The sequence below is a fragment of the Schistocerca serialis genome, chromosome 1, assembly GCF_023864345.2.
Source record: "Schistocerca serialis cubense isolate TAMUIC-IGC-003099 chromosome 1, iqSchSeri2.2, whole genome shotgun sequence".
NCBI lineage: Eukaryota > Metazoa > Arthropoda > Insecta > Orthoptera > Acrididae > Schistocerca > Schistocerca serialis.
In genome coordinates this window covers 16165905-16188444 of record NC_064638.1, presented here as the reverse complement: position 1 = coordinate 16188444, position 22540 = coordinate 16165905, and the positions used below count along the sequence as shown (strand labels likewise).

The following is a 22540-nucleotide window of genomic DNA, read 5'->3' as shown; positions in this document are numbered from 1 at the left end:
GTTTTTCACTACAGAGCTGGTGACCATATCTGGTGCTCTTGAGCACAACCGCTTGTGCCCAGGGGAGTCATTGCTCCTGTGTACTGACTCCTTGACCATCCTACAAGATATCGACCAGTGTTACCCTGCCATCCTTTGGTAGCGTCCATCTATGCCCTGGGAACGGTCCCGTTGTTCAGTGGTGTTTGTGTGGACCCTCAATCTTCATTAGTCATTGTCCATCACCCACCTATACCTTCCCTGTTTCCATTCGACAACCTTCTGTTCCACAAGCGCACCCATAATCTTTTTTCTTCTCTCCTTTTATGGTCCCTCCCCTCCCCTCCCCTCCCCTCCCCTCCCCTCCCCTCCCCTCCCCTCCCCTCCCCTCCCCTCCCCTCCCCTCCCCTCCCCTCCCCTCCCCTCCCCTCCCCTCCCCTCCCCTCCCCTCCCCTCCCCATTCTTCGTCTAGCCTCCTGACTGCACATAGCTGCCTAACCCACCTCCACCTCATCCCTGTAAGCTCACACAAATACCACTTTGTCTCCCACCTGTACCCTGCTCTCCCACCCACTTTCTGATCCAGCCTCCTCCTTACCCCCACCACTCAGATTGCTTCTCCCATCTTGCACAGATGCTTGCAGTTTGACCCTGGCAGCCAGAGACAGTGGTGTCATGTGTATATGTGTGTGTGTGTGTGTGTGTGTGTGTGTGTGTGTGTGTGGGGGGTGGGGGGGGGCGGCATGCACATGCAGATGCAGTCTTTCAGGAGGAGGCCTTCTAGCTGACTGCTTGTGTGTTTATAGTCTTTTTGTTGTGCCTGTGTGCGACTCAACATCTCTGCCAGGTGGTGAATAGCAGTCTGGCCTTTTCAGAATATTGTCTTTATTCCATCCTGGGTTTTGTATTGTTTGATACTAAGGAGAAAAGTGGCTTGATTAGATTGTCTGAAACATTCACTAATATGTTTCTTCCAGTTAAAGGCTTCATTAACGTGTACATGGGAGCATTGTACCATATCTACTGGTTACAGGTAACGTGCTACATTAATTCTTGATATGATTTTGGTTCATCAGAGATAAGATATGCTACAGTTAGAAAAGTTCTTATTTCCGAAAATGAAATTACAACCTGGTTTACATGTATTCCATCTTCAGATGTGGCTGTAAAGTTATAAATAAATAATGATGCCAATGCAAATTTTTAGCATTAAAAAAGCTAAACAAAATGTACACCAAAATTCTTAAGGAAGAACTACGTGTACATACAGAAAATGAGTCCATAAAAGTCGAATAATAGAGTTTAAATTAGGTTAAAATAGTGGATCCTTGGTACATGGCATAAAACAGGAAACCCTCTCAATTACGAGGCCTGCTGGAAATCTCACCACAGAGCAGGATCTACATAAAGATAAAGGTTCGTAACTAAAAGAGTGGAACCACTGTAAATAAAACCGTAATATAACCTATTATAGGACCAAATGTCCCATACTCCTCGTTCCAAACTTCCAAAGGTCGGGCTTAAGTGCTTGCCAAACATGGATCTGTATAAAGTTAGATAGGTGGTCTCTCAAACACAGGAACGAACCCATAGTCCATATCAATTCAGGCAGGCTAGGAAAAAATCTTACCTACATAGTCTCGGATATTACTGAATTTAGCAAATGTGAGGCTGTGTAGCTGCAACATAAGGGAGTACACTGTTTGGGCCAACTGACAGTCAAAATTTGAGATCTTGTTGACAGCAGTGAACTTGTTGTATTGAGGTTTCTTTAGTGGCTTCATTTTCAGTTTTTGTTTGAGTGCACCAGATATTAATGTTCGTTCTGTGTGCAACCGTGTTCTGTAACATTAAAAAATTATATCTTTGTTTTTTGTTTTGTTTTTGTTGTTATGGTTAATGTGTAACTTTGGTTGCAATAAAGAAAGGTGCAATGAGTTATTTTTACTCCAATATACCATATTTCACTCTGATTTTCTGCCAAACATACAGGGTGGCGCACGAAATGTGTTGCCAATTGTTTTTTTCACAATTTACGACGCACATTAGATATCCCACTGGGATCTCTACAGCAGTACCAGCAGAGCTTGGAAAAACAAATGAGTTATGAAATGACGTGCAATTCACGATACTGTGAAATGACGTGTAATTCACGATACTGCCGCTGGGAGACTAGTAAGCAGCAATGGGTGACAATGGAAGTCTGAGACACAGCAATGATCGACAATTGTGTAACTTTTTCATGAAACGAAAAGCCTTGTTGTGACTCAGAGGTGTTTTCAACAACAGTTTAACACACAATGGGTCCCTTGCAAGAAGACCATCCACAGGTTGTACAATAAATTTGTACAGGAAGGAATAGTATTGGAAGCGAAGTGACCTCGACCTAACCCTGTTTGTTCGCCGGAGAATATTGAAGCGGTACGAGTTGCTGTACAGAGAAGTCCCGGGAAATCGTGTAGAAAGGGAGCAGTGCAACTGGGAATATCCAGACGCTCCGTTCAATGCATTCTTGAAAGTGACCTCCATATGTACCCATACAAGGTGACCTGTGCACAGAAGCTCACTGAAGAACACAAGCAGCAGAGACTGCTGTTAGCTCAGTGGGCGGAGGATAGGGAAGAAACTCTCAACAAAGTTTGGTTTTCAGACGAGGTGCATTTTCATTTAGACGGTGTGGTTAACAAACGAAATGTATGCTTTTGGGCCACTGAAAACCCACAAGTGCTTCATGAACGATAACATTATGCTCCGAGGATTACAGGGTGGGCAGTAATTTCCAGCCTGGACCCTTTTTCTTTGAAGAAACTGTGAACAGCGAGCATTATTTGAGCATGCTTCGCAGTAGCTTCATTCCACAGCTTCTTGCTACTGCCTTGCTCTTCAACACACAGTGGTTCATGCAAGATGGAGAAGGCCACATACTGCAAACACTGTGTTGGAGTTTTTACACGAGTATTTCGTCATGCGGATCATTTCACTCAGATTTCCAGGCAGCTTCAATGACGGACAAATTGTCCCCCCAATAGTCCAGACCTCAATCCATGTGACTTTTTACTTTAGGGGTACCTAAAGGAAAAAATTTTCCCGAAACGTCCACATGTTTTAATGGAGCTCAGAAGACTTATTCTTCAAGCTTGCAGTGAAATTATGGAAGACATGTGCCATAGGGTAATCAGTAACTTCAGTGTTCGTTTGAAGGAAGTTAGGAAACGAAATGGGCATATTGAGCATGTGCTGAGTTAGAACAAATCTCCATGGATGGCTCTTTATTGTAGTATATGTTCCTTTCAGATTGTATTGACAATAAAGTTTATATTCAAAAACAAAATGGTAACACATTTCGTGTGCCACCCTGTAATTAAAGACGTCAAATCATGGGCCCAGGCAAACGGCCTGAACTGTGACACTCAAGTTCTCTAAATATTGTATTTTGCTGGTTTATTGTGGAAAACCTTCATTTTCGTTTTGAACTGAGTATTATGAGTTTGACTTACATTCAGCCTACATGAAGATGGATAAATTGAAAATGTACACTATCCAGAAATTTGACAGTAAAAATTTCCAACTGTGGAAATATCAGATGCAAATTATTTTTCATGCTGAAAAAGTGCTTGATATCGTCGTGGGGAAACTGAGACCAAACGAAGCTGGTGAGAGTCAAACCGCTTGGGACAACTGGGTGCTAAGTAAGGTGATGCTCGTTCTATCTACTGTAATGGAATTTGACTAAATGCAATCTGTTATGACATGCACAAATGCAGCAGAAATGTGGGCCAGACTAAAGACTACTCATGAACAGCAATCTGCAGTAAGTAAAATGGCCTTGAAGCAGTTTTTGATTACAGAATGTTGCCAACAGACGCAATCGCACAACACATCAGTCGAGTCGAGTCCTTGGTTCAAGCATTAACTGATATTGGGGAACCTGTTACAGAAGCTGACAAAATGTCTAAAATTTTGGGAAGTCTGCCAGCAAAGTTTGCAACTTTTTCAACTGCCTGGGACTTGACTTGTGTTCTGAAGATCAACAAATGTTCGATAATTTGACTTTAAGGTTATTGAAAGAACAACAAAAACTTTTACAATGCAATGAAAACTCAACAGCCTTCGCACCAGTTAATGTGGACTAAACATGCAAGTTCAGTTCAAATACCGGTAACAAAAGTGGGTTAACACGGTCAGTAGAAAAGACGTTGAATGTTATTACTGTCACAAAAAGGGACATTTTAAATCTGAGTGCAGAAAACTATTAACAAAACTTAATACAAAAACTGATACGTCAGAGCACCAAGCTTTGAGTGCAGAACATGCGTATGTTTTTTCTCCAGGTTGCGGAAACATTCTGTTAGCTGACAGTGCTGAGTGAAAACATATGACGTCATATAAAGAGTGGTTCAAAACATTTAAGCCTATTCAGTCGGATGACTAATTTGTTCAAATTGGAAACAACTTGATTGTCGAAGCAGAGGGCATTGCATCTATTGAAGTATTGTCATTAGTTGAGAGCAAATGGCAACCTCACCCTTTGGAAAACACATTATATATTCCTAAGCTAAAGAAAAATTTATTTTCAGTGGGAGCAGAAGAATGAAAGTTATTTTTGACGACAAGAGAATAGAAGTTTGCAATTCAGGTCTAATTGTAGCAGGAATTAAGATGGGCAATCAGTGGTATCAAATGTAGTTTAAATGTTCAAATGTACGACAGGCAAATCCTGCTTCCCTGAATTCCACCGTGATCTGGGCTGAGAGACTAGGGCCCATTAATTTCAGTGGTCTCAATAATATGACTGATACCTAGTTTCAGTTGGAAGAAAGTTGAAAATCTGCGTTGTGAACTGTCAGTATGACAAAATAAAAAGAAAATCTTTTAATTAAAATTTGGAATCACGATCGGTAGTTCCTGGTGAATTTATTCATGTAGATTTGAGTGGATGGATGAGAAAACACTCTCTTGGAGGTGCACAATTGTACATAGTTTTCAAGGATGATTGCACTTCATACAGGTTCATGTATTTTCTTAAAAGTAAGCATGATACTTTCCCTGTGTTTTTGGAATTTCAGAGACTGATTGAAAGACAAACTGAAAACAAAATCAAAGTTCTGAGAAGTGACAATGAGCCTGAATTGGTAAATAAGCAATTTGAAGATTATTTCAAGAAAAGTGGTATAATGCGTGAGGAAAAAAGTCCCTATAAATCACAGCAGAATGGCCGAATTGAATGAGAAAACAGGTCCATTGCTGAGCGTGCACGCATGTTATTATTAAGTACTGACTTGTCTCACAAATTGTGGGCTGAGGCTGTAAACTGTGCTGCATATATCTTAAACTCACCGACCATGTAAAGCAAATGACAATGTTACGCCATATGGTGGTTTGCAGAGACTAGGTGTGATTTGCTGCCAAACATAATTAAAGACAGCAGATCATATAACTGTTTATTTTCAAGTCTAGAAACTTAAAGACTGTCATCAACTACTGCGACAGCTAATTTCACTCATGTGCCAGAGAGGTACTAATATTACAGATTGCAATGTGTGCTGTAAACACATTACAAAGCAACTAATCAGGTCAAAGCTGAGTAAATGGTCTATAATTCCTATCATGCTACTCCAGAAATCACATGGCACAGTACGAGAACATAATGCAAATTGTCACAATTTTGTACCCATTCAGGACCGACGATAAACTAAAGCAGGTGGAAACAATCTTATGAGGCACTCACAGCCCACTAATAATGCGGATCAAGCAGGTAAAAAAGTGCAACAGTATTGATCACAATAACAATAGTCATTACAATAAAATCAAAATGTTGCTCACAGCAACAATAGCCACATCAATAAAAACCAGATAATAAAAACAAAACTGACAAAAAAACAGAGCCAAAAGTGAAGCACAAGGTGCTGCAGTATCATAGGCACCATCATTTATTTATAGCACCTGAAAAATGGACAAAGGTCCTAAAACTGGGTTGTGCATTTCTTTTCGGAAATAAAAAATTTAACAACTGTAGCTCAGATATAATTGATGATGAATATAAACACTTGTGGATGTACTGTCAAGAAAACTGAGACAGTCTATTTTCAGAGAACCATTTATAATATTACGGATTACAGTCTGTAACAGTTATTAGGGTTTCTTTGTGTTCCATTCAAGAGTGGAGCACTGGAAGAATGATTGTTTGAATGGATCTGTGCAAGCAGTAATTAATCTTATCTTGTCATTACAATCCCTATGTTTGCAATACATAGGGGGTTGTTGGATATTCTTAGAGTAATCATAATCCCCCCCCCCATGAACCATGGACCTTGCCGTTGGTGGGGAGGCTTGCGTGCCTCAACGATACAGATAGCCGTACCGTAGGTACAACCACAACAGAGGGGTATCTGTTGAGAGGCCAGACAAACGTGTGGTTCCTGAAGAGGAGGGGCAACAGCCTTTTCAGTAGTTGAAGGGGCAACAGTCTGGATGATTGACTGATCTGGCCTTGTAACACTAACCAAAATGGCCTTGCTGTTCCGGTGCTGTGAACGGCTGAAAGCAAGGGGGAACTACAGCCGTAATTTTTCCCGAGGGCATGCAGCTTTACTGTATGATTAAATGATGATGGTGTCCTCTTGGGTAAAATATTCCGGAGATAAAATAGTCCCCCATTCGGATCTCCGGGCGGGGACTACTCAAGAGGATGTTGTTATCAGGAGAAAGAATACTGGCGTTCTATGGATCGGAGCGTGGAATGCCCGATCCCTTAATCGGGCAGGTAGGTTAAAAAATTTAAAAAGGGAAATGGATAGGTTAAATTTAGATATAGTGGGAATTAGTGAAGTTTGGTGGCAGGAGGAACAAGACTTTTGGTCAGGTGAATACAGGGTTATAAATACAAAATCAAATAGGGGTAATGCAGGAGTAGGTTTAATAATGAATAAAAAATAGTAGTACTGGTAAGCAACTACAAACAGCATAGTGAATGCATTATTGTGTCAAAGATAGACATGAAGCCCACGTCTACTACAGTAGTACAAGTTTGTATGCCAACTAGCTCTGCAGATGACAAAGAAATTGATGAAATGTATGAGGAGATAAAAGAAATAATTTAGACACTGAAGGGAGACAAAAATTTAATAGCCATGGGTGACTGGAATTCGAGACTAGGAAAAGGGAGAGAAGGAAACATAGTAGGTGAATATGGATTGGGGGTAAGAAATGAAAGAGGAAGACGCCTGATAGAATTTTGCTCAGAGCACAACTTAATCATAGCTAACACTTGCTTCAAGAATCATGATAGAAGGTTGTATACATGGAAGAACCCTGGAGACACTAAAAGGTATCAGATCGATTATATAATGGTAAGACAGAGATTTAGGAACCAGGTTTTAAATTGTAAGACATTTCCAGAGGCAGATGTGGACTCGGACCACAATCTATTGGTTATGAACTGTAGATTAAAACTGAAGGAACTGCAAAAAGGTGGGAATTTAAGGAGATGGGACCCGGATAAACTGAAAGAACCAGAGGTTGTACAGAGTTTCAGGGAGAGCATAACCGAACAATTGACAGGAATCGGGGAAAGAAATACAGTAGAAGAAAAATGGGTAGCTTTGAGGGATGAAATAGTGAAGGCAGCAGAGGATCAAATAGGTAAAAAAATTAGGTCTAGTAGAAATCCTTGGGTAACAGAAGAAATACTGAATTTAATTGATGAAAGGAGAAAATATAAAAATGCAGTAAATGAAGCAGGCAAAAAGGAATACAAACGACTCAAAAATGAGAACGACAGGAAATGCAAAATGGCTAAGCAGGGATGGTTAGAGGACAAATGTAAGGATGTAGAGGCTTATCTCACTAGGGGTAAGATAGATACTGCCCACAGGAAAATCAGAGAGACCTTTGGAGAAAAGAGAACCACTTGTATGAATATCAAGAGCTCAGATGGAAACCCAGTTCTAACCAAAGAAGGGAAAGCAGAAAGGTGGAAGGAGTATATAGAGGGTCTATACAAGGGTGATGTACTTGGGGACAATATTATAGAAATGGAAGAGGATGTAGATGAAGATGAAATGGTATATATGATACTGCGTGTAGAGTTTGACAGAGCACTGAAAGACCTGAGTCGAAACAAGGCCCCGGGAGTAGACAACATTCCATTAGAACTACTGACAGCCTTGGGAGAGCCAATTCTGAGAAAACTCTACCATCTGGTGAGCAGGATGTATGAGACAGGCGAAATACCCTCAGACTTCAAGAATATAATAATTTCAATCCCAAAGAAAGCAGGTGTTGACAAATGTGAAAATTACCGAACTATCAGTTTAAGAAGTCGCAGCTGCAAAATACTAACGCGAATTCTTTACAGATGAATGGAAAAACTAGTAGAAGCCGACCTCGGGGAAGATCAGTTTGGATTCCGTAGAAATGTTGGAGCACATGAGGCAATTTGTGGCAATTTTTCATTGTTTTAGTTTTCAGTTAAATTTTTGTTATTTTGACTGGTAGGAACTGGTACTCTAACAATGAATTTTACTGTAGCAAGCTGCTGCAGCGTACAACAGCATTACTACTGAGTACTTTAATCATTCAGGAAGCTTACAATTCTTAAAGGAAAAATTACAAATATGATTAAGTACAGGACTAATATGTGCGGCACAGAACTTTAATATTCTACTAGGTACTCCATCAATCAATGAGAGTCCGTAGTCTTCAGTGATTTAATTAAGACACCAGTCTTCTAAAGGCGTTTTCCAAGAAAGTTACATGATTCCCTCTAAAACTAAGTTATTATTTAATTCACCAGCAGTGCTCAGAAAGTGATTGTTAAATACTGTACATATGCGTGATTCATCAGTAACAGAAACATTTGTACTATGAACTGACTGTATTGTAGACCTTTTGCTGCTGACCACACTTTATTCACGACTGACCATATGATTTTAATTTTATTCTGTGAATTAGCTACTATTTTTGCATACCACATACTCTTTGCCTTCCTAATAACATTTTTAAGCACCTTACAATACTGTTTGTAAAGGGTTTACAGTAGCTTGATAGTGACTATCTCTAACATTTTGATATAATTCCCACTTCGTTCTACATGATATTTGTATCCCACTAGTCAGCCACCCTGACTGCCTTTTACTGCTAGTACCTTGTTTGGAACATTTTAATGGAAAGGAACTTTCAAAGAGCATGAGAAATGTGTTAAGGAAAGCATTATGTTTGTCTTCTGCGTTATCGTCACTATAGACATCTTGCCAGTCTTGTTCCATAATGAGATTTAAAAAACTCTCTATTGCCAATGGATTAGCTTTCATACATAGATTGTAATTATATGTAACATTTGTTTGAGCACAAATACCTTTTAGTGTTAAATTTTGTGCATCATGGTCTGAAAGGCCATTCATCCTTTTACTAACAGAAAGCCCGCCTAGTAATGAAGAAGGAATAAAAATATTGTCTTATGACTCTGCCAGTGCATCATGGTTGGAAAAAACGCAGCCTGCAGCATATCACACAAATTGAGGAGATTTTCCAGTATCCTTTTCCTTGCTCAGTAATGTACATAATTAATACCAAAGTCACCACATGTAACTAGTATTTGGTGCTTCCTATAAAGTGAATCAAGAACCCTGTATAGCTCGAGCAGAAGTGCTCTGAAGTCAGAGTCAGGAGCTCTATAAATAATAAGTTAGAAGTTTAGTTTCACTAAATTTGACTGCCCCTGCACGACATTCAAATACCAGTTCAGTTCAGTGCTGTGATGCATCAACAGACTCAAATGAATTTTTTTCTGTTTTACATACATTGCCATTCCCCCATTCTGCAAACAGCTCCTTGAAAAACAGGCAGCTAATTCATATCCTGGTAAAGGAAGCCTCTGAATTGCCAGATTATTTAAGTGGTGCTCTGATATACCAATAAGGTCAGCCATCTATGAGCAGTTCACTAACTTGATCTATAATAGCATATTTCAACGAAATATAAGAGCTTATTCCTTCACTACCTGAATACCTGACGACCTCTGAAGGTGATTCCTTTGTTGGAGAGTTTTCCTTTAAGCAGGGATACCTATCAGCTGACTTCAGTCTAAAAAAAGGTGCAGCTGTAACACCAACTAGTACAGGAATTTTCCCTAGAGTGATCCCACCACTGCCCACTACACTGTCACCTATGAGCTTTGCCAGCCTCCCGTTCCCATACCTATTCAGGTGCAAGCCATGCCTAGTGAAACCTGATCTGTTGATAGATTCAACTGGAGCCACTGCAATGTAAGCCATGCCTTCCTCCATCGGTGCCTTCTCCAGCCCCATGTTAACATGCCTAACAGGAGCATTAAGATGTTGCCGATCATGATACTGCAACGAGCATTAAGATGTTGCTGATCATGATACTGCAACGAGCATTAAGATGTTGCTGATCATGATACTGCAACAGCTGCATGAAGTACACATTTGTGCCACCAGTTTGAGTAGCTATCTTCACCAGGTCCCCGTCCCTATCAAGACTAGTACCAGCTCTACCCACAATCACTAACTAATCCTCTTTTGTAAAATTCCTACGTAACTCCCCGTGTTAAGTCACCTGAGCCAACCCTGCATTAGGCTTCACAATACTGGTGACATGGTACCCACTCCCAAGCAATTCCTCCAACTGCGGGCCCAGTTCTCTTCCATGTGGACTACCTAACAACAGAGTAATCTTCTTTCTGTTAGAATTTGGAACTGACTTAAGCTCACCTTCTGCTGAGGACTGCTGCATGTTTCCTACACCTACAGGAGCAAGAGGCTCCTCTCCACTATATTGTAATAGTTGATCAAATCTATTGGTTATAAGCAAAATAAAACTGTCTGAATATCTCCTTCTCCTAGTTGCCTTCTTACCAGCTGCCAGTTCCCATTCCCCAGTGCCCTTCATCCTCCTCGTCCTATCTAATTCCTCATTTTCATCTTTTTAACTGCACCTGAAGAGCACAAATCTCACACTCCTGCTCATCCATCATCTTATTTCTGCTACAAATCCTGCATTTCCAGGAGGGGTTCTCACTAGAATGCCCAATGGCTTTCCCACAGAATTCCTCGAATAAAAATTCTTTAAACAAATCTGACACCGTAACCCATTACTCACAAATCTGCGACAAAGCCCATACTTCTCACTCACAGTAAAATGTTAAAACTTAGTGAAAAAATGAAATGTCTGTGTTACCCAATTTCTGTTACTACGGTAGAACCATTTGAAGACCTAACAATAGTCATCTCGAATTTTGCTCTCTACTAAGAAAGCAACTACTTTATATTAATACTACTAAAGCACAACTGTTACCAATACCACAAAAACTTCACACAGTTTATAATCTAAAACCAAAAATTCAAGCGATTACTGGAACACTCAATGAAATTAAACACAGTGAACAATAGTTGGACTGAAATATTCCACTGCAAACAATAAGAAACCTCAGCTGAAACTGCTTTACTAAATTTAGTAAATAGCGACAATCCACAAACAACTCTGTAAAACACAGTGGGCAAAAGTTTCCTAAAGTTTGTGAAACTGTTATTTCACCAGAAAGAGCATGAGACACCGTTGAAAACTTCTAAATTTAATAACTGAAAATTTAATAACTGAATAACAGTGCACAAACAACTTTGTTAGAACTTAAGAACTGCCGCAGCTGCAATTGCGCGCTGCAAAATGTAAACACACTTCTACACAAAGATGACGTGACTTGCCAAACGAAAGCGCTGGCAGGTCGATAGACACAAAAACATACACACAAAATTCAAGCTTTCGCAACAAACTGTTGCCTCATCAGGAAAGAGGGAAGGAGTGGGAAAGACGAAAGGATGTGGGTTTTAAGGGAGAGGGTAAGGAGTCATTCCAATCCCGGGAGCGGAAGGATTTACCTTAGGGGGAAAAAAGGACGGGTATACACTCGCGCGCACACACACACATATCCATCCATCCATCCATTTCCCCCTAAGGTAAGTCTTTCCGCTCCCGGGATTGGAATGACTTCTTACCCTCTCCCTTAAAACTCACATCCTTTCGTCTTTCCCTCTCCTTCCCTCTTTCCTGATGAGGCAACAGTTTGTTGCGAAAGCTTGAATTTTGTGTGTATGTTTGTGTGTCTGTCGACCTGCCAGCACTTTCATTTGGTAAGCCACATCATCTTTGTTTTTAGATATATATTTCCTACGTGGAATGTTTCCCTCTATTATAACTGTGTATATATATATATATATACCTAAAACCTCTTTCCTCATCACCTTAGCCAGCTTCATCCTGACCCACAACTTCTTCACTTTTGAGGGCCAGACATACCAACAATTAAAGGGAACAGCCATGGGCACCAGGATGGCCCCCTCGTACGCCAACCTATTCATGGGTCACTTAGAGGAAGCCTTCTTGGTTACCCAAGTCTGCCAACCCAAAGTTTGGTACAGATTTATTGATGACACCTTCATGATCTGGACTCACAGTGAAGAAGAACTCTAGAATTTCCTCTCCAACCTCAACTCCTTTGGTTCCATCAGTTTCACCTGGTCCTACTCCAAATCCCATGCCACTTTCCTTGACGTTGACCTCCACCTGTCCAATGGCCAACTTCACACGTCCGTCCACATCAAACCCACCAACAAGCAACAGTACCTCCATTATGACAGCTGCCACCCATTCCACATCAAACGGTCCCTTCCCTACAGCCTAGGTCTTCGTGGCAAACGAATCTGCTCCAGTCCGGAATCCCTGAATCATTATACCAACAACCTGAAAACAGCTTTCGCATCCCGCAACTACCCTCCCGACCTGGTACAGAAGCAAATAACCAGAGCCACTTCCTCGTCCCCTCAAACCCAGAATCCCCCACAGAAGAACCACAAAAGTGCCCCACTTGTGACAGGATACTTTCCGGGACTGGACCAGACTCTGAATGTGGCTCTCCAGCAGGGATACGACTTCCTCAAATCCTGCCCTGAAATGAGATCCATCCTTCATGAAATCCTCCCCACTCCGCCAAGAGTGTCTTTCCGCCGTCCACCTAACCTTCGTAACCTGTTAGTTCATCCCTATGAAATCCCCAAACCACCTTCCCTACCCTCTGGCTCCCATCCTTGTAACCGCCCCCGATGCAAAACCTGTCCCATGCACCCTCCCACCACCACCTACTCCAGTCCTGTAACCCGGAAGGTGTACACGATCAGAGGCAGAGCCACGTGTGAAAGCACCCACGTGATTTACCAACTGACCTGCCTACACTGTGATGCATTCTATGTGGGAATGACCAGCAACAAACTGTCCATTCGCATGAATGGACACAGGCAGACAGTGTTTGTTGCTAATGAGGATCACCCTGTGGCTAAACATGCCTTGGTGCACAGCCAGCACATCTTGGCACAGTGTTACATCGTCCGGGTTATCTGGATACTTCCCACCAACACCAACCTATCCGAACTCCGGAGATGGGAACTTGCCCTTCAGTATATCCTCTCTTCTCGTCATCTGCCAGGCCTCAATCTCCGCTAATTTCAAGTTGCCGCCACTCATACCTCACCTGTCTTTCAACAACTTCTTTGCCTCTACACTTCTGCCTCGACTGACATCTCTGCCCAAACTCTTTGTCTTTAAATATGTCTGCTTGTGTCTGTATGTGTGGATGGATATGTGCGTGTGTGCGAGTGTATACCTGTCCTTTTTTCCCCCTAAGGTAAGTCTTTCCGCTCCCGGGATTGGAATGACTCCTTACTCTCTCCCTTAAAACCCAATTCCTTTCGTCTTCCCCACTCCTTCCCTCTTTCCTGATGAGGCAACAGTTTGTTGCGAAAGCTTGAATTTTGTGTGTATGTTTGTGTTTGTTTGTGTGTCTATCGACCTGCCAGCGCTTTTGTTCGGTAAGTCACCTCATCTTTGTTTTTATATATAATTTTTCCCACGTGGAATGTTTCCTTCTTATACACACACACACACACACACACACACACACACACACACACACACACACACACACACACAGCCTGCAGAGAATTATGCTGCTACATTTTTTCCTACATGTACTTCATCCCAGGTTTAGTTTGCCAGTTGTTTCAGTGACTGGAAGACTAGATGGAAATTCCATTTGAATGTGGGCCCAGATTTGTGTGTTATCCCACAGATTTTTCTGTAAAATTTCCGACCAACAACTTTGTTCTGCCTTTCTGCTCCTAACAACTTACTAACAGCCACTTACAGTACAGAACATTTTGAGTTGGACTCGGGATTGCATCGTGCCTTCATTCAGAATTTTACTGTTGTGGATGTCATGGAGCCTATAATTGGAGCTGACTTCCTGGCTTCTTACTATCTGTTACCTGAGGTAGCAAATGCATGACTTATCGATTGTGTCAGTGCACTTTCTGCTGCTGGATTCTGACGCAGTGTAGATTGCAGAAAGTAGGTAAAGTGAGATGTTCGACAACCTAGTGCACTGAGGGAGGTACATCACAACACTGTGCATTTTATCGAAACCTCCTGTGGCCCGCCAGGTTCATACTGTCCTAGATCGTTAGCTCCTGGTCACCTCATGACCTCAAAGACAGAGCTTAACTTGATGCTTAGGAAAGGTGTTATTTGTCCTCATAGTCCTTGGTTATCACACCCAAAATAGTTGGCATGTAAGGTGTATGTGGTGATTACTATGTGCTTAATGCAAGAACAATTCCAAACAGATACCCAGAACCACTGTTAAGGGATTACAATTGTGCTCTCTGTGGCGCAAATATGTTTAGCATTCTGCACTGTGTAAAGGCTTTTACGCTAATTCCTGTGGCAAACAAAGATATTGCAAAAACTGATCACTCCGTTTCACTTATTAGAAAGTCAAAAAGAGCAAACACCACACACATAGTTGTAGAGACACACCTCAATGGGTAGATGACTCTTTCAAAGCAGATGCACACCATTATTCATCTTGTCATGGGAATACGGCGAAGTTGTGAGGAATGGGGAAAATAAATGGGGCACAACTTTGGTAGCAAACAGTACTCGGGAATTTGGGTTGGAAGAGAAGTGTGTCCAGATGCCCGGTTAAGGCAACCTGTTCCAGAGAAGCAGAGTATCTGGATTTGAATCCCAGTCTGTCACAAATTTTCAAGTGCAGCTGTCGAATTATTTCAACATCCAAAGGCACTATGGTGTACCAATTTCCCTCTAGTTATGAATGTAAAGCTGCAGGAGTTATTCATTGTTGTCTGTTCTTTGTACATGTCGGAAAGAACACATATGACTTACATACTGTATAAATTCGTCTCTATGGTAGACAACTCTGTGTCGATGTATACTATTGTATGTATCGTTAATGAGAATGCATTGAGGCTGCAAATAATGCGAAAAATGGAGGGGCTCACATTAGTTGTGAACAGCACTTGGGAATTGAGGTCGGGTTAGAGTCCTGGTCTGTGGTGTGACTGTAGAAATGCAAAACTTGCATTTTTGTGGGAGAGAAGTGAAAGACGTGGGAAATTTTCCAAATGAAGCCCCCCTCGGACAGCACCTTGGAGCTGATATTCAACCAAGGCTACAGATTGGGAGCTTGCTTGCAGCTGAGATTACATATTGGGAGCTATACCAAATGCAAAGTCACTGGCATACAGTAGAGGGATGATCACTGGTCCGCTGGAGGTAACTAGCTTGTTTATATTGGTAAGGAAGGGTGTAACACTCTGCACGGAGCCCTGTGGGAGGCTAATTGATGTACCAAGTCCAAGCAACAACAAGCATGGTGATAAAAACTGACAAATGGTAGAATGTCTTGTCCGAGGTTACTATTCATATTGCCTGCTAGGTCATTGGTATAGAACGTGAACAGTAAGGGTCCCAACACACTTCCATGGGGCAAAAGTATTTCTGATGATGATTCTCCATCCAGGATTACATGCTGCATCCTCCCTACCAAGAAGCGCTCAATCCAACTACAAATTTCACTTGATACCCCATATGATCTTACTTTTGACAATAAGCATAAATGTGGTACTGAGTCAAATGCTGTTTAGAAATCAAGAAATATTACACCTACTCGACGGCCTTGATCCAAAGCTTTCAGTATGCAATGTGAGAAAAGTGAAAGTCGGGTTTCACAAAATTGATGTTCTCGGAATCCATGCTGGTTGACATTAATGAGGCCATTCTTTCAGAGATACCTCATTAAGTGTGAGCTCAGAATATGCTCTAAGATTCTACAACAAATCGATGTTAAGGGTATTGGACTACTACCCATAGTTTTGTGGATCATTTCTACTACTTTTGTTGTAGACTGGTGTGACTTGTGCCTTTTTTAATTTTTCAAGGACTGGACACGTTTTTTTTCTCTTGGGATCTACGATCGGAGAGGGGCGAACTCGAGAAATGTTGTTCAGGGGCTCTTGGGTCATGCAAATGCAATATGTATCAATCCCAGAGCTGTGAGGCAAGTTGGGCTAGGTAGCAATATGTGCTACAGAAGTAAGAAATTAGCCCCAAATGATAAGATTAGGAAATAAATGTTCATTTCGTTGAATTTTCATCAAATAGGAAAAGATGTGAGTAAGTATGTATGCAGCAGAAGAAGGTATCAATCTCTACCAGAAAGTTTCATATCAGCGCACACTCCGCTGCAGAGTGAAAATTTCACTCTGGAATCTAGACCAAACGCAAAATGTTTATTTTGTTGAGTACTTCTCTGCTGCAATAAAAATATATTTTTTCTGAATTCATGCAGTAACTGTGTGATTACCATCTTAATCGTCACTGATTTGTAGACTTAATGCATTCTAAAACATTTTGATTCATTGCTTAAGAGAAGTGCTGTACTGAAACATGTTGGTTGGAAACCCATGGGAGGGCCAGACCGTACTTTGAAGTACCAGCTTTGTAAAATGGTAAAAAAATGTAGAATTCTGAAAAAAAATTGAGTTATGTTACTATGTACTGCTGTGATCCATAAAAATATGGTGTGTTTTTCATAGTCAAGGCAACAAAGGGTTGACATTGATATTGATAATTATGATTGTTTTATAGAAGATGTGTGGCGGTGATGCTGTGGCGTCTGATGACATTTTTATTCCATTTTACTGTTGTGCCTGTGGTTTGTAGCTAGCTCCCATCTGGTGGACATGATGCGAGTGTGCATTGTCCACATTTGACAATGTTTTCGCTAGTGAGCTATAATTCTTTCTGTAACTAAATAGTTTCGAAATTGTAAAGAGACATAGCGTATGTGCTTGTTTTAATAAAGCTTCTTTTCCATTAGATTTGTTATATGACTTGTAGGCACAATCGTTTCCATTTTATCTTCTACATTTTCTTCCGTAGAATTTGCATGAAGTTTTCTATACGCTTGAGTATAAGGAATGTACTTCTTTGGCAGTAATGACGTCTAGTAGCATGGTGTTCTGTATGCCACAAGCATCACACATTGGAGAGTTCTCGTGCTGAAACAAGGAGCCTTGCTTCATAGGACTGTCGCCTATGCAAAGACAAGTAAGGAGGACCTCATCCCACCTGTGTGGCTGGAAGGAGGTATGCCACAAGCACATTGTGCACCTAACTCGCTTTTTTGCATCAGTGGATGACTGTACCATGATGGGCAGTATTGACACAACCAGTGAAAGATTGTGCAGAAGCAACTTCAACAGTTAAATATGTTGAACCACCATTTCAGATCAGCACAAGCATCTGGCACATATGACCTCGCATAAAGTAAAGTTCCTAAGTTGGCTTTTACATATAGATAAATGTGTGAATTCCACAAGTTTTTTTACTTAGCTGAGTCTGTGACAACTGCTACATTGGTGTGCAAGTATGCACATTGTAGCATCAGTTTCTTGGTCAAAATGCAAAAATGTGCAGCACCAACGAAGCATGTCTTCTGCTTGGAGATGCTCACAATACTTTATCAGAGTATGAGTTCCATTTTGTGAACAGTGCTTCTGACAGTAAGTACACAGGCAACTTAGGTAGACATGAGACTTGGGAGTGAAGATTGAAGTATATAACCCATCGCTGTACACCACTGAATTGCACGTGCAGTTTCAGTGATGAATTAATCTGCTTAACTTCTTACTGAATAACCGTTAATTCAATACTGGGTTATTCTATCAGTGAACACAAACATTTTGATACCTTTGGTATACCTATTCGTCGCCGTATTGATAGCAGACTTCCAAGTCTGTAGCCTGGTGTCAATTTGTGCTAATAGAAAATTGAACAACATAGTAACTGGTGTTGAGACATTGTTATATTACTGTGAAACTGAAATCTAACTCTATTTTGGTGTTTTTCACTTCATTGATGAATCCTCAACTGATGATGTTGGAGGATTGCAATTATTGGAAGAAATTGACCACTTCATTGTTTGTGATGCTCATTTATATGGAACCTTAACTGGCAATGGCTATTGGCTGTGAGCTACACACTCCAAACTTCTTCAGGTTTAGAGTGCTCAGAGAAGAAGAAAAGTGGTTCCATTTTCCACGACAATGCTTCACTGACTCTCATCTGTCCTCATGTTCACCGAGAAAAAAGAAAAGATATGGGAGCACCAATTTTGTATATTGAGAAAGCTATAGTTTTATGCATCAGTATTAAACAATATTACTTGAGAAGTGTGGCCTGGTATTTGTTGTTGGTGATTACAAAGAATAGAAAATGTTACGTACTGTGACAGGGAGTAATTCTCTAACTTCTGGAATAAATTTATTATAAATGATCCAGTTAATCTATTCTGCTCCTTCAGCACTTATGCACAGTACCCTTTTTTTCCTCTGTTCCTTACCTTAGTAATGAAACTCAGTAAAACAAAAGCAAAAATTGCTAACACAGTTTTCACATTCCCTTTCGCGAGTCTTTTCCCCCTTTGCTCATCTGATTATTTTCCTTTCTTATAAGTTGTATTGCAGATATGATTCCAGCTGCCTCTTACCTTTCTTGAAATTTTCTTTCGCTCCCCAACTAGTAGCATTAGTTCTTTGTCCTGTAGTTCTTCCTTATTCATTTTATGTGCCTCCCTGTGCATTCCATTCTTTTTTACTCCTTCTTATCCTTTATGGATGATTATACATAGCAACTTTGTTGGTGGCATTGTAAGTTTTTATTGTGCTCCATGCCTAACTTTACAGATAGAATTGGTACATTTGGAAAATGTTCAGTACATTTTATTATCTTTCATTTTAACTTTTTCATTTATTTTTGTAGTTTCTATTCCTTTTTCCTCCTCATTAAAGTTATTTTGGCCTCCGTTTTGCATCATTTGTGTAATAAATATGAATAAAGCAAATGTAATTATCTAGAGTTTAATATTGCAGTACTGATTAAATAAATGGTAGTTTGTGAGAACTTTCTCTTTAGACAGTACTAAAGTTTGTAAGTACTTTGCTGCATGGACATTTTATGTGCCTCCAGTTCTTTCAATTAAAATTCAAGCTGCTCATGTGGTATTTCTCCTTTGATTTTAAGAGTAAAACAGTATTATGATGATGATATCATCATAGTAAACAACAATTTTTTTTCTGCTCCCTGTTTTCAATTATTGCCTATCACTACAGTGAGGAATAGGCCTTTAATGTGATGACTTTGTTATCTCTGTTAGTAATATGAGGGTTATTGTGTGTGTGTGTGTGTGTGTGTGTGTGTGTGTGTGTGTGTGTGTGTGTGTGTGTGTCAGTTTCAACCAAACTTGGCACACAAAGAACCAACAGCCTGTTATTGGGTTGAGGAAACAAATTTGCGATAGAGAGAGATTGTGGGGAGGAGGAGATAGACATGGAGGAGGAGGGGGATGGGGATGGGGATGGAGATATTGACGTAGAGGGAGGAGGGTGATTGATTTAGAAAAGGAAGGAAAGTGAGTGACTTAGTGAGGTGATTGGCTTTGAGAGGGGGAAAAGGCGGTCATTGACAGTGTTTGGAGGGAGTAGGCACACACATCCTCTCCCATTTTCTGTCCATATACACACTAAGGTTACAAAGCCTAATATCATATCGGACCTCTTTTGCCTGGTGCAATGCAGCAACTCAACATGACATGGACACAACAAATCGTTGGAAGTCCGCAGCAGAAATATTGAACTGCGCTGCCTCTATAGCCGTCCATAATTGCAAAAGTGATGCTAGTCCAGGATATCATGTACAAACGTGACCTCTCAATTATGTTCCATGTTGGGCAGTCTGGGTAACCAAACAATTTGTTCAAATTGTCCATTGTGTTCAAACCAGTCACAAATGGTTGTAGCCAGATAACATGGCGCATTGTCATCCATAAAATTCCATTGTTGTTTGGGAATGTGAACTCCACGAATGGCTGCAAATGTTTTCAAAGTAGCCGGACAGAACCATTTCCAGTCAAAGATAGGTTCATTGGGACCAGAGGACCCAGTCCATTCCATGTAAACACACCCCACACCATGATGTAGCCACCACAGGGTTGCACAATGTATTATTGACAGCTTGGGTCCATGGCTTTGTGGGACCTGTGCCACACTACCATCAGCTCTTCTGAACTAAAATTGGGACTCATCTGACCAGGCCACAGTTTTCTAGTCGTCAAGGGTCTATTCGATATGGTACTAAGCCCAGGAGAAGCACTGCAGGCAATATCGTGCTCTTAGCAAAGGCACTTGTCGATTGTCTGCTGCCATAGCCCATTAATGCCCAACTTCGCCGCACTGTCATAATGGAATGTTCATCATATTTCCACATTGATTTCTGCAGTCATTTCAGTCAGTGTTGTTTGTCTGTCAGCACTGACAACTCTATGCAAACTCCGCTGCTCTTGGTTGTTAAGTGAAGGCCATGTCTGTGCTGAAATATTTGGTAAATGTTATACCTGAGAGTCTTTTTGTTGTGCCTATCTGCCACTCAACATCTTTGCTATATGGTGAGTAGCAACTTTCCTTCTCATAATATTTTTACATTCCATCCATGATTTTCCATTGTTTGATTTATACCTGATATTTGGTATTCTCATCACACTGTTGGCACTGTGAATCATGGAATACTGAGTTCCCTAACCACTTCTGTAATTGCATATCCGATGCGTCTACCTCCAACTACCATTCCATGTTCAAAGTCCGTTAATTCCCGTTGTGGAGCCATAATCACATTGGGAACCTTTTCTCATGAATCATCTGAGTACAAATGACAGCTCCACTAATACATTGCCCTTTATACATTGTGTACATGATACTATCACCACATGTATAGATATCCCTGGGCTTTTGTCACCTCAGTTTTATTGGCAGAACACTTGGAAGATGCAATTGATCTACTAAAGGGACTGTCAACAGTATTCTTGTTTGTTCTCTGCTAGAGCATTTTTGTGCTGAATGGGGGTCCTTACTAGATAGGGTTGACAGAGGACGTTGTAAAAGTTCAAAGAAGGCTAGCTTGTTTTGTATTACCACAAAGTAAGGAGGAGTTTGTCACGGGTATTGTAAGCGAGTTTGGATGACAGTCATTAAAACAAAGGTGTCCTTTGTTGTGCTGACATATTTTCGTGAAATTTCAGTCACCAACTTCCTCCTCTAAATGTGCAAATATTTTATTATTGTCAAACTACATAGGCAGAAAAGAAATAGGAGTTCATGGAAAAGAAAAAAAATTAAGTGTTGATTTTTCCCACGTGCTGTTGGAGATGGAATGCTAGAGAAATAGCCTGAAGACGGTTCAAAGAACTCTCTACCAAGCCAGACACTTAACTGGCGAGAGAACTTGTAACAAAGGATTGTAGCAGCAATACTAGTCAACCTTGTTCACATGGTTCACAGTTGTTCAGTAGAACCCTGCTATGTTGCTTTTAAAGGACATTTGCCATGATCTATATAAGTTTAATTTGTCTTGGTTGTAGAGAGTCCTTTTTCTGATACGTACCTTAATAGCACCTATCAGTGACAGTTAACTTTATCGTACAATTTGCAGTTTATCTCTTCATGAGTGCCAGCTCTTACGATTCTTTGGACTATCCTGAAGCTGTAAGATCTCGGTACGTGATATCTCGGAAGCTAGGTGCTGGAGCATGTGGGGAAGTGTTCCTGGTGTTTGAGAAGGTAAAATACAATCCTTTGCTTGTAAGGAAAATGAGAGCATAATGATAAATAAGTTGTACATACGAGGCAGCAGTAGATAGACACACACAAATATTGGCACAGAACTGGAGATTCCTTCATCCAGTGTAGCAACAGAGTGCTCTATTCTTCAGTAGTCAGAACCATTATGTTTATATCACCTATGCTTCTATTTTCAGTCTGGCCGCCATTTATCTCCGCCTTATCAACTGCCCTCTATGACACCTAAGTTTTAAATCTGTCTTGGCATATGATGCTGTTCCTCTTGACCTGCATTACTTTTTTTTTTAAAAAAAAAAACCTTCTCTGCTTAATCACTGGTTTATCTCATTGCTTTCCACCTTCACAACCTTAAGTACTTTAACTGAATGAAGCAACCTCTGATTGCAGAAGTTAGTTTTCATATGTAAATTTGTAGTAAGTTCATTTTGGCAACTACTTTTAGTTTTAATAAGCATAAGGTTTTGTGGATTTGGAAATGAATTCATATATTTTGGCAC

At 40.7% G+C, this 22540-nt stretch overlaps 1 protein-coding gene across 1 annotated transcript in view; it reads left to right on the top strand.

Annotated features, from left to right (window-relative positions):
- The window catches only part of LOC126460440 (ovarian-specific serine/threonine-protein kinase Lok-like), a 201712-nt gene that overhangs the window by 69012 nt on the left and 110160 nt on the right, over positions 1-22540 (top strand). Inside the window, exon 3 of the mRNA XM_050095913.1 lies at positions 21895-22022. Within this exon, the coding sequence (XP_049951870.1) occupies positions 21895-22022 (128 nt within the window). The remainder of the gene's footprint in view (positions 1-21894; positions 22023-22540) is intronic.